The sequence below is a fragment of the Priapulus caudatus genome, unplaced genomic scaffold (assembly GCF_000485595.1).
Source record: "Priapulus caudatus unplaced genomic scaffold, Priapulus_caudatus-5.0.1 Scaffold1478, whole genome shotgun sequence".
In the NCBI taxonomy this organism is placed as follows: domain Eukaryota; kingdom Metazoa; phylum Priapulida; class Priapulimorpha; order Priapulimorphida; family Priapulidae; genus Priapulus; species Priapulus caudatus.
The window spans coordinates 4,768-18,017 of NW_014578539.1; the positions used below are offsets into that span (position 1 = coordinate 4,768).

A 13,250-nucleotide genomic window follows, 5' to 3' on the forward strand; every position below is an offset into this window, starting at 1 on the left:
TATTACTCTTTCTATGATTCCTTATGATGATTTACTGTTGCCTATTACTGTACTCTATTAGTGCCTGCAATTCGAGAATTATTATGCCAACAATGTCATCTCCTACTGGACTTGGCATTGTTAATAAAAGCACAATGTTCTTGTTTTTTACCTTGTTTCTGCTCCTGTTTCCCTAACGATCTACATCTCTAGACTATGTTGCGCAATAGAACCCTTGTGGCTTTGCAACATTACACATATCTATACAACGATGAACACACATTAGTTATATCTGTTAGTATAAAATAATAATCATGATTCTGACCAAATTAGGAACTTGTTTTGCAGAGGGTGAATCTTTGAGGGGTGATGTTGCCGACTTGCTCCCAGCAGCAGGTAGAGCGACCGTCACAGTGTTTCAGCCACCTCTGCTGATGCATAGAAGCAGCGACCCACTCGTGGCATCCGACTTTGACAAACCTGCTAATATAAAACCCCTGGAGAGCGTGAACAAGGTAGGGAGGGTGACAGTTTGACCTGGTATTTCATTCTGATGTCAGTACATGTCTTGAACGAAAAAGACTTTTTTATGGAGAAAACAATCTCAAGGATGAGAAACGAGGTGATGGAAAAGTTGCTGCCATTCTGATAATGCCAGAAGGTGAAATTATGACGTGATTACGTTCTGTTTAACTCTCATGATTTTCTTGCTGTAAATTGTCTTTATGTTAATAATTAGCAATAATTGCAATGTATTGTATTCAGCTTATATTAACTGCAATTAAAACTGCTAATTTTATCAAGCGTTTTACAAGCGACATTTACATCTCATGCTATACCCACCGTCGTATTCTCATTGTTGCTAATGTTTGGTGCATGGTCTTGGTGTTAATAGATGCGCGCCAAGATACAGACAGTTCGGCGACTCCCGTCCCGACGTGGAGTCAAGCCCAACGTAAAGAACTCCAGCAGCATGCCTGAAGACTTGTCGGGGAGATCTCCCACTCAGCAGCAGAAGCAGCAGACGGGGCGCCCTTCCTCCATAGCAATGCCTATAGATAGTTCTGGCCTGTTCAGCGTACCTAGCAGAGTGAAACCTACTGTCGCTACGGAAAGCAAGTCCAAGAGGGATGAATCGAGAACGACACTGTTTACTGATGGTGAAAAGAAGCCACTGAGTGAGAGTGTGGACCCGTCTGCAGCAGCAGCAGCGCCTTCTAGTGGCATAAACAGTGGTGCATCCATTATCCCTGCCAAAGACACAATCACTTCCTTAAAGACTGTCACCGAGATATTGAACCGTGATGACGTCAACCGTTCCTCAACGACGACATCTGTGCATAAGCCTGCGTCTGATAAAGCACCATCTAGTTCCAATGTGGTTACTAGTGCTATGCTAAGTCCAGCTAATGCTGCAAGTGCTGCTGTCACTTATCCCCCAAAACACATTCCCTGTAGTGTTCAGCCGGCAGAAGTGTCAGCCAGAAGCAAACCTGTCACTGACGACTTATTCACTGCAACATATGACGACGTTTTTGCTAGAGTTAATAAGTCTAAAAAGTCTATGCCAGCGAATATGGACAAAAGTGATCTGCCCAGGCCTGTGCCTTCTAAAAATATGAATCAAACTAGCGCAACCAAACTAAAGAAGTCGTCAACGAGTGGTACATCTCCTGTGAGAGACATCTTTGGCGATGATGACAATGAAATTTTCTCTTCATCTTCAAGCGCATTGTCAACGAAGCCAAGATATATTCAGCCAACTGTTTTGGTAGAGAAAGGCATCCGAGATAGGCAGAGAGATGTACAGAAGAAAATGGTTGCGAATCTGCCATTTGCTGAGGTAAGCTTATTGTCAAGTCATTTGGTTGTTATCTTGTAAACGCATGTGCTGCTAACTGGAAAAGCATTCTTGTGTAAATGTTATTAGCTATATAAATTGTGCTATATAACAAAGTAAACTTTTTGTTTGCAGTAGAAACGCTATCATTGCAATTGGGAGTTTTTCTATTCCAGTAAGGTGCCTCCCTTTGGGTCAATCCTTACTACACCATAAATTCGTTAATTAATTTATCATCACTTATCTTATTACCTGTAAAAGTTTAATTTTTATTAAATGTGTTAGCTCCTTGTAAGTAACCAGCTCTCTGAAAAATATGAACTCTACGAACTCTGGACAAAACTTAGGGACAGTTACAAACAATTATAATACAACTACACAAAGCCTGCAGCAAAATTTAACAGCTAACTTCGGGGACCTCTACAGCAATTACGTAGCAGTAGTAGCCTATTAATCATTTTGAATTCAGGCCGTAAAATTCTGCAATACATTGGTGGCAGTTCTCCCGAGAGCCTGCACAAATTTACCTTCCATTTCCGTTCAATAAAAAACGTACATTTATACATAGTTTCATCTCAAGAAGCTGCCTCCCAGCAAAGCTCCCACATCAGTGAAAATGTAGTGTTATCATTTGCCATATACATAAGTTTATCTGCTGCGATATATATGACAGGTATATGCCATTATATAGGATAAAAAGTATGTGCACCTGTGAAATAATATACTGCGAATCATAAAAGGAGAGAGAAAACAAGATATGACATGACAAACTCAGCAAATGCCAGAGATAGATGGAGAGAGCAAAATATCTTGAACTATATATATATATATTATATATATTTATATATAATATTTGTGTATGTGTGTGTGTACTTAAATTTCAGGATGATTTGTTTGTCTTGCCTGTGGAACCATCATCTATTTCATCACAGCATCCTTGTCTGCCACCTGGGGATAACGTCTTTGAAGGTGACACAGACATATTTGCTGACATGCCGGCAAGCAACGTAAAGAGAAGGAAAGAGGAAAGGAAACCAGCTAAATCTGTTAAAGCAACTGACACTTCTCTGTTCACAGATAATGTTGGTATGTTTTGTTTTTAATTCATTTTTTATATCGGTAGTAAAAAGGAACTGTATAGTGAAATAGTGTGACAATAGCAATGTGTGTAATTTTTTTATTTGCAAAATTTATGGAAATGAGCTTGCATTGCATTTTGCAAAACAATGCCGAATGGTAACAGAAATCTAAAGACCTATAGGTGTTGATACATATGTGACTGCATTGAGTAAGTTATCTACATCGTACAAACACGTCTGTTGCCATATCGAAATTTTCTTGTTGCAGATAACATATTTGGAGGTGCCAGTACCAGCAAAAAGCCAGCGGCAAAAGCGACAGTGAAATCTGGAACAAAAAGTCTCCAGAAGGTGGCACCGAAGAATGCTGTTGCAGCCAAGTCCATCTTTGATGATGATGTCCCTGACATCTTTGATGATCCATTAAATGCTAAGTAAGTGATGCATTAAGTAACTGCTGCTCACCTCCTCTACAACATACTAGAAATCATGTCATAACAAATGTGCTTCCATGAACTGTAGGCAAAAGATTTCAGCAGGCCTCTTGCATAGGAAATGCTAGTGTTCTTGTCAGGGGAAAAAATAACTTTTTTTTCATGGGAGCTCTTTTTCAAGTTTGTGGGAAAAATTTGCTCTTGTGGGAAATTTTACGGGGGCTATTTTGAGCCTCACGGGAGCGATTCGCTCATTGCTCTCATGTATTTTTTTGCCCTGGTTCTTGTTACGTTTTAAGATACCAGTGATGCGCCAATTAACCCTTTCAGACTACAATTCCGTATGGGAAAAAAGGCCTGCTGAGTCCAATTAATTAAGGATGCAAACAAAAAGATTGGTAGCAAGTCATTATGAGCTAATTAGTAAACTTTGTAGTAGTTTTAGACTATCAAAACCATACATATTTGGAAAGCTGAGGTATTTTTACATTCAAATAATTAATTAAAAAAAGAATTTTCGAGATCAACTAACCGAACACCGCTACCGTGAAAGCTGAAGCTTTTTTTGAAAAAATTGAAAAATTATTTTTCATTTAAAAATTTAAAAAAAAAATTTAAAACAGGTGTTATGTGATTATTTTTCATTTTTTTATTTAAGTTCAAGTCTCCATGGCTTACAAGGTTACTAGACCAGGCGAAATTATTTGGGTCGGCAATTTGACCATGATCACTGTCTGAATCAGCCGAACTTTCGGCATCACTACTACTAATAGAATCAAAAGCTTCGTCATCGTTGCTCTCATCACTTACAATTTCGCCAATACCGTCCATATCAGTCTCGTTATCACTATTTCTACGACAAGGATGTCGAGCAAGTGGAATGTTGTCTTCATCAATTTCCAAACAATATCGAGAAAGTGGCAAATCGTCCGAATTATCACTCTCAAAATCCGAATTCTCGCTGCTTTCTGACTCCTCCGCACAATACGCCGCCATTATTGTTATTCTGTCGATAAAACTCGCATAAACATTGTAAAAAACTGTAAAAGTTAAAACTTTCGGAAAATACAAATAACGCTATCACAAACAAAATGGTTACCGGAACTGGTTTAGTCTGGTTCCAGCTACATCGTATTACGTTCACGAAATTTAGATGCGCATTTGTTCGCGGGAAATTCAAATCGAAAATCAACGACGGGATATCCCGTTTTGTAGTCTGAAGGGAAAAAAAAATACGACGGGATTTCCCGTTGTGTAGTCGGAAAGGGTTAATCTGGTGGCTGCTAGATTTTAATTTATTTGGTAATTGCTAGCATATTGTCCTGTGGCAGCTACTCTATAATTTCCGACAATTAAGATGTGTTATTACAATGTTTGCAAGAGTTGATGGCACATTTTGCTCATAATACTGGAGTATCATCACCTGTTGGTTGATGTTTTGTTAGGATATTCGTGATTGTCACCCATCGATTGAAAATCCTTTGAGAGTGCTCGCTGTGACTGATGAATACAATTTAAATTCGAAATTTTCAAAAAATAATGTCACTACAGCAAATTCTACGCAGGTAGGTTTATAATTAATGATGTGTAATAAAGGAATGCACTGTGACAAAGTGAGCAGCAGCATTGTGTTTCTAACAATACCTGATAATTAAGAATACTTTCAAGCCTTTGGACGGGTACCGACTCTAATGAAGACTAAATGTTTATTGACCAATGAATGGAATCAATCACACGTTTTATTTGTAGATGAGATATATCTGCACAAGCCGAAAAATGTCATGAAATTTCTAGCACCTAAAAACCACTAAATCAGTAAAATGTTTTGTGCATCTTGTGAGATTACCAGTCGCTGATTAATGCGCAATTTCCGAACGCTGCGTTCTGCATGACGTCACTAAGCTACGTTTCAACAAACCCCAGCCTATGTAATGAGGTATAAGTGCTGTTTTAGACTGGACGGCAACTATCGCTGACAGGTGACGGCTGTAGGAGGGTGGAGGCTGATATATTCAGACATAATAAATAGAGGAAAAATGCTATTTAGATGGCTTTGACGTCATCAGTACATGTGTGTTTAAAGAGCCACAACTCTCTGCATATTATGTACACGGGCAACCAAAACGCTCTGAAAACTCACATACATTGTAATACGGAGAAATGAGCATGTACAGAGGTGGCACCTGGTGTTAGCCATCTAATAAGACTGAAAATGAAAGATGAATGAAATTTCGCATGAAATCTTGGGTGTATCCTTGAGGTTGCCACAGAAGTAAATACCTGTAGTTATTTTTCGCATATTAACTCTATTTGTTATTAGAATAAGAGAGTTGTTTTGTTGATATTTAGCACAATAGTAAAGTTACTCCTGTATGACGCATCTAGAATGATTAAATGTCAACGTGTGGTAAAGTTAATATGAGCAGTTATTTACAAATAAATTATAATTATATACATTTACATTTTGATATCGATTTTGATTTTCACTGTGTAGGATGGATATATAATAGTTATACTGCGCAACATGGCGAGTCTCTACTGCTAATATTACGGTCCTTGACGCAGTGGCATGTCTGGTTTACATGCTTGCATTTATAGACGAAGATGTTTTCAGGATTGCAAAAGAAAACAATTTTTTTTTCTCTGAGACAGTGAGACCTGATAACGTTTTGGTAGGTAATTTACATGTGGCCAGATCGTGGTGATATGAAACCATACGGCATTTCATGAGCTGTAGCCGTTTCTAGCTGGATTTTTATTTAGAGATTTATCTGAAAAAACTGCATGAATTCCTTTACATTGAACAAGGTAGGTATAGTCTTCACAAATGTAGGTACAGATAGGTACTGATAGGTACAAACTAGGTACAGATAGGTATAGTCTTCACAAATTACACTGCATCATGACCAGTCAGTGTAAATATATGTAATGACCTATGTCCTGCAAACATCTGTTCTCTCAAACATATATGACGTTAATAATTACGTTATTTAACATTAATCTATACTCCAAATAACATTCTTGTTCAGATATCGCAAAAGGTAGAGGACACCAACCATCGAGTGTTCTTAATTTAAACATTGAGACCAAGCAGAGGCCACTATAATATCAGCATGTTTGGCAGTCACACACCAGGACACGTTTAATTAGTAGTGGAATGTTATCAAATCGCAATTATAAGGAAACACTTCACCAATGCTATCATAGTATGTGAACACAATGTCTATGGAGTTGGTTATATAAAGATATAACAGCACAGCACAGGCACAGCAATAACACATATACTACTAAGATACTTTGTTATGAAGTTTAATAGGATTACTAATATCATTTACACCTGTCATGGAAATTTTAATTGCCAACATAGTTATATCCATATTGCCCTAGTCAATCAAATGAGATCCACATAGTCATACAGTCTACTAACCAACAGATTTAGGTCATTATCCGTTACCATATTACACTTAGGATTGATATACACATTCCTTCAAATTATTGCCCATATTAAAATTAGAATTTATACGTATACATACACTGGTTTATCAGGAATATACCTAGTCAAGTAATGGAATGTCTCCTCCCACACGACTTGGGCTACAAAGTGCATTCACACAAAAATTATAAATAGTAGGCCTACCAATACCTGCAGTGATACTTTTACGTGCAAAACTACTTTACTTTAAATTACAAATTAGCTGCATTTTAATAAAAAAAATTGTAGCCAAAACACACATTCGAATACACAAAGCTTTGTCCATATAAAACACGTGTATGAGATCAGGAGCACATAACATGTGCTTCTATCTTGTGGAAATCATCCCAATGTATATAATATAGAAATAAGCAACACTACGATCATGTCACATACTATACTACTAGATATATTCCTTGATCAAGCCTTTATACCCTGTACCTAACAAACTAACAATAACGTATGCACAGGTACCGATCTGCTGCATTACACAAATGTCGCTATCATCCATATTGAAGGATAATATACCTACTACTGTTAACATTGACCTAAATAACGTAGACATTATTAATTATATCGTGCCGTACGGCCTACTAAATGAGAGGTTTAGTTGATAGCCCTGATTTGTGTCAGTAAAGAGCTAACTACAAGTTAATAATAAAACCCTACAAACTTTCCCCTGGCAATGATGTCATAAACAGTGGTACAAGTAGTAGATGTTTGTATCTCTGCATCACGTAGAAATATTCTCTGGTTGATTAGAGAACTACACAGGTGTACATTCTATGGGCACAGAATTAATGCATAGAATGTGTTTATTTCTCGATAGGTAAAAATCGGTGCTTACTTACTGGTAATGGGACAGGAGCAATTGGTGTGAGGGTGCTGATTAGCCTAGTTTTGGGGCATGAGTGTGGGAAGCGTCGAATGGGGTTGAACAGGGTTAGCGAAGTCCCCAGCCGCTTCCTAGCAGCTCCTTGACAGTAGTTGTGAAATCTACTGCGGTCGCAACGTTACTGAAAAGGGAGGTGGCAAAATACCAGATCTCTCAAAAGCCTAAAAACAAATTCGAAACTTGAGATCGGTTATCCCATGTAGGAGAGGGATACGCTGGCCTTTGTGCACGTGACGAGAAAGACATGATGTGGAACCTCTGCTCTACTAGAAATAATTTGACTGCGGTCTCGAGTAAATTTTAAGGCATCAGGTAAGTGGATAAGACAGACAGACACAATTACCACCATACAATGTTACTATGATACTGTAGTGATTAGACATGCAGTACAAGACAACGATGTCAACAAGCACCGTAACCGGATTCATCTTGGTGTGTAAGGGTGGTTAATACATACGTACCTGTTAACAGGACGCAACAAGTTCTATCGCATGCCAGAGGGTAAAACAGCTTCTTACCTCAGACAAGACCTCGACTATATGCGCTTGGATTGAAGGTCAATGATGAAGGAACAAAACAAGTCCGAGAGAGAGAACGGATACAAAACAACTGCTCGCAAACAATGTGGAAGAAAACATAACACGCTCAGAAGCAGATACGAAAACTAACAGAGAGCGATCAGAGAGACTAGAACAGGTAGCTGGAGACAGACAGCACAAGGACCAACCACAAGATGACAAATGAGCCATAGGAAACGTGCCAAACATTCCTTTGGTTCTTTTAAATGATATGGAATAGTACTAGGTACCATACAGTAGATGGCACCTCTTAAATCCTGTGACACGGCTTGATGAGGAATGTACCAATAATGTTTAGTAGATGACATTATGCAGAACCAGAGAAGCACGTCTGCAGTAGGCATCTCGAGATGCCTTAGTCATGAGTGCGCAACGTGGGACGGAACTTAAAACAAGACTGCATGGTCACAGCAGAAAACAGTGTGGGTCCTAGAACCAATCATAGAAATACCTTGGTTAAACTACCTACGCGGAGCAAGCTTTTTTAATGGCCGTAATATAGAGGGGGAACGCAGGTTGCTTGGCCTCTCCTGGCCAAAAAGGAATTATTGAGGAAGACATTATTGGCTTCACCACATAGTAAGCCCACAAAGTGGAGGCAAAACAACAATGCTGAGACCTTAAGAGGCATTCTTAAGAACTTTCTTAGGAGGAAGAAAAGATCACGAATAAAGCATGATGTGCACAATGACAAGAAAAAAAAGAAGCCGTAGCAACTCGGACGGAATATTAGTCAGGGGGCAGATTTCAAAAAGAGTTAAAATAAGGATGACCCTAAACTTTTTGGGTAGAGGCTGGAAACGGGTAAATATCATTTCTAGGATACTTGGGTAGTTCCACTGGGTATGTTTCCGGGCTGACTTTTTCGTATTGTGGCGGCCATCTTGAAATCCAAAATGACCGCCAGCGAAAATGGATTTTTTGAAATATCTGGATTCCCAGACGTCGTAGAGACATGTTGGTGGCTATGCCCACATTTTCGATAGTGGAGAACCCAATTATCACACTTAGAGAAACATAGGATGGCGGCCATATTGGATTTTAAGATTGCCGCCAGTGAAATTTGTTTATTTTGAATAACTAGACTCCAAGACGTCGTAGAGACATAATGTTGGTGTCTATACCAACATTTTCGATAGTGGATATCAGAATTATGACACTTAGATACTATACCATTACTATACAACAGTCTAAGCCAACATAAAAACATATATAAGCATACCAGAATTGTCAGAATATGTAGTTTTAAAACAGTCACACCCCAAGAACATTTGTTGTATGGGTTCATGCAGGCCATGTTGCATTTGCACGCACCAGTGCAGCACATATTGTTTTTGGTACATGGTATTGTACAGCTACGTGTACGGCAACAAGGTCCATCCTTACTACAGCCACATGTCTTTATTGCAATAGTATTGGCACGAAGTGGATTCCGTCTCATGTGCCGTGGTTTCAGAATGCCATCCTGCATATACCAACCGCAGTCAAATGCCGAAGGAATGCTGTGAGTACTATCTACACACTGGTTCCAAATGAGGCTCTGATAGTGGGCTCGATGACAATGTAGTATCAGTGCGTCTTTCGTTGGTGGCAAACAGTCAATATTCGTCTTGCATTGGAAGAACTTCGACAAGCGAATCTCCTGTATGACTACCGATGTTGTCGTTGGATCATACAGTTTACATATAAATGCTTCCACTGATGATAGCAATTTAGGTGATAGTGGTACATTTTGTTCCAACCCATGAATGCATTCTGGATCTTCAACGAATACTTTCCATGCTGCGTTTTTAGAAATTCCTGCAAACTGACTCGTCGTGTCACTTCCGGTTAGCGCATGAAAAGCTAACAATCCCTTTCGAATGTTGTTGTTTATTGCAATGTCATGGACTCTTATCATCCGAGGAGATTTTGAAGTTCCTGCCTTCATCCAAACCTCCTGCGACAACTTTGCCGAAAACACTGTTAGCATCACTAACACATCGGTATCCCTGCAAACTACAATCGTGCGCTCATATCCGTGGTCTGCAGCATCACACGCATGAAGAACAATTCGCGTGTCAGCCTCCTCGTGGTTTGCTGAAAGTGTTGACACATCACGTTCCAAGGTACATATGGTTTTCGTTATTTCCGTAAACCCGCCACTCACATTTATCTCTTTACCGCCAAGTTCACTAGAGATGATCAATTCCTCGGACAAGAAACGAGCAAGATCGGCTTTGTTTTCAGCGAGAGTGATAAATGTCTTTCAGTTCTGAGGGAGTTTTGTGTCTTTACCGGTAATCAACCGCCTAATTTGTTTTCTCCCTCATCGTCGTCTTTCTTGTGTACCTTCTTTAATAGAATTCTCGTATCGATCAAATATAATATCTATCCTGTCTGAATTTCTACCGTGTGACTTCACACAGTTCACAAACACATCTGCTAAGTCACCAAACGTAACTGCTGCTGTCGGTTTCCCAATGGATTGTACCACTGCCATACCATCAATAATGGTACATGTTTTAATAATGTCACTGATAGGCAAATCTGGCTGGGATGCATCTTTCGACAGAATATTCATTAGTTGCGATTTGTCCGCTTTTCGCAACTTGCCGTCTGATGTGCAAAGTGATAGAGGAACTGCCCAAAATTCCTGGTGAAGCATTTTCTCCATATCTACTTCTCGTCCAGATTCCTTTGTCGTTAACAGACGACGGGAAAGTTCGCAGTCTGATTTCACGTTCGCCTTCGGTGTATTTCTCTGTGTTTCAGATTTATATATCGAGGTCATTGTTTTTGACTAATTGTGTTTCGTAATGGTATCATGAAAGCCTTTTGCTGGTATGAGACGAGTTTCTACAAACGATTTCAGTTGAACCCTTTCGTCTTGGCACCACATATGTCTGATTTAATGTCATCTGTAGCAACATCTCCCGTGGCAATCTGGATGAGTTATTCTTACTGAGATGATTTTATTCATGTCAGACCTATCCCGTACTAGTCGTAAAGGGCCACACTGTTTGTGACTATATTCACTTTCATTGTCTTCCTGATGTATTCCGAACAAGGAATATGTATCCTCTGCTAGTCTAGCCCTTTCGTTGAAGGTAATACTCCATCGAAGTAAGGCAGAGGTATCTTGCGTAATGCCAATAAGACCTCCAGCAACTTTCCCAAGTTCGTTGAAATGTTCAAGACCTTGGTCATCGGGAAGTTGATTGAATGTGTGCTTTGTTTCTTTCACCACAAAGTCACCCTGAGGAAATCCTCTGTATACCTCTGGTGCAGTTTTACTCAGTTGTTTCATCTCAGCGAGAAACACCGGTCCCCATCTGCTGTAGTTAATATGGTCATATATCGCGAACCACGGTAGCATTTCCGCAAATGACGAGAGATACAGATGCCAATCTCTACATCTCAGTGCTCGTGTAAACCGAGGTAGGATGCAGACGAGTTTCATATACTGCATCCACATCACCAAAGTCGGGTCATCGGAATGTGCATCATCGTATTTCCTGACAAGACGAATGAGCTCTTCACGCTTTGACACCAATATGTTCAAGGATTCAGGTTTGTTGTCATCGTCATTGTTCATGTCATGGATAACTTTCATCGAGAGAGCCATTAGTTCATCAACATCAATGTCGAGTTCAGATTCTTAAGCCCACGCCAGAAGCTGTGGATATAACGTAATCCACAATGCTTCAAATGTCAGTTTGTGTGCACGGAATATGCGATTCCACATCTTCCCTTTCATTACATTTGCTGCAGTATTAGATCCGAAGACACCACTCTCGATCCATATATCTTCTAGGCCCGAGTCAGCCATATGTTGACCAATGACTTTTACGAAGTTTAGTTGTATGTGAAATCCTCCGAGCATCACTATGACATCCTTCAAGAGAGATTCGTGTTTGGAATCCCATTGGAGCAATTTTGCCTTGCAGTACAGTTGTTCATCGAAAGTCATAATAGTATATTTTTGCTCAAGATGTCTAACTAAGTCTTGGCACCTCGTTATGGCTGTCCAGTTGGTGTCGTAATCATGTGCGGGGGAATTTATGATGGGGAGCTCACTCACAATGGTTATATTTCCGGTTCTGGACTACCTTTCTTAACCTTTTATGCTTTCTTCTGCGACAGCAGCGCCAACCCATAATCCCTAGTATCGCGCGCACGTACTCATTACCGTAAATGTCCTGTCGCTACAAGGTCCACACTCAGGATGAGACCTATGGCATCATGAAAATGTGGGTAAAGACACAAAAATTATGCCTCTACGATATTTAGGATTTTAGTTATTCAAAAAAAATAAACCAATTTCATTGGCGGCCATCTTGAAATCTAAGATGGCCCCATCCTATGCTTTTCTAGGTGTCATAACTGGGTTCTCCACTATCCGAAATGTGGGTATAGACACCAAAATTATGTCTCTACGACGTCTTGGAGTCTAGTTATACAAAATAAACAAATTTCACTGGCGGCGATCTTGAAATCCAATATGGCCGTCATCCTATGTTTCTCTAAGTGTGATAATTGGGTTCTCCTCTATGTAAAATGTGGGTATAGCCACCAACATTATGTCTCTACGACGTCTGAGAGTCCAGATATTTATGAAAATCCATTTTCGCTGGCGGTCATTTTGGATTTCAAGATGGCCGCCACAATACGCAAAACTCCGCCTGGAAACATACCCAGTGGAAATCCCCAAGTATCCTAGAAATGTTTTTATCTCTTTCCTAAAAAGTTTAGGGTCATCCTTATTTTGGATATCTGCCCCCTGACTATATCAAGAAAATAGAGAAAACCGTGTGATATGGCACCGACCCATGTTATGATACAGCATATCTAGATGACACACACACACATGATATCAAGAGTGCATAATAGAGAAGAGTATGACACGGTTTTAACAGCGTTTTGCATAGTTTTCAACTTGTAAATACTCTATCAATATGTGAATAAATATATTCAACTTTACCTTGTTTTCG

General features: G+C 39.5%; 1 protein-coding gene across 1 annotated transcript; it reads left to right on the plus strand.

Annotated features, from left to right (window-relative positions):
* Positions 1-293: 293 nt before the first annotated feature.
* Positions 294-3,649, plus strand: LOC106816756 (WASH complex subunit FAM21-like). Its single transcript, XM_014821378.1, has 4 exons — positions 294-494; positions 875-1,822; positions 2,704-2,905; positions 3,167-3,649. The coding sequence occupies exons 1-4, from the start codon at positions 294-296 to the stop codon at positions 3,334-3,336; spliced, it is 1,521 nt and encodes a 506-aa protein (XP_014676864.1). The 3' UTR covers positions 3,337-3,649.
* The last annotated feature ends 9,601 nt before the right edge of the window (positions 3,650-13,250 follow it).

Bases quoted from the DNA above. Each gene is read 5' to 3' on its own strand.
- LOC106816756 (XM_014821378.1), top strand. From the start codon at position 294: ATGATTCTGACCAAATTAGGAACTTGTTTTGCAGAGGGTGAATCTTTG. The intron at 1,823-2,703 runs GTAAGCTTATTG...CTTAAATTTCAG, and splicing joins CGAATCTGCCATTTGCTGAG to GATGATTTGTTTGTCTTGCC. The intron at 2,906-3,166 runs GTATGTTTTGTT...TTCTTGTTGCAG, and splicing joins TCTGTTCACAGATAATGTTG to ATAACATATTTGGAGGTGCC.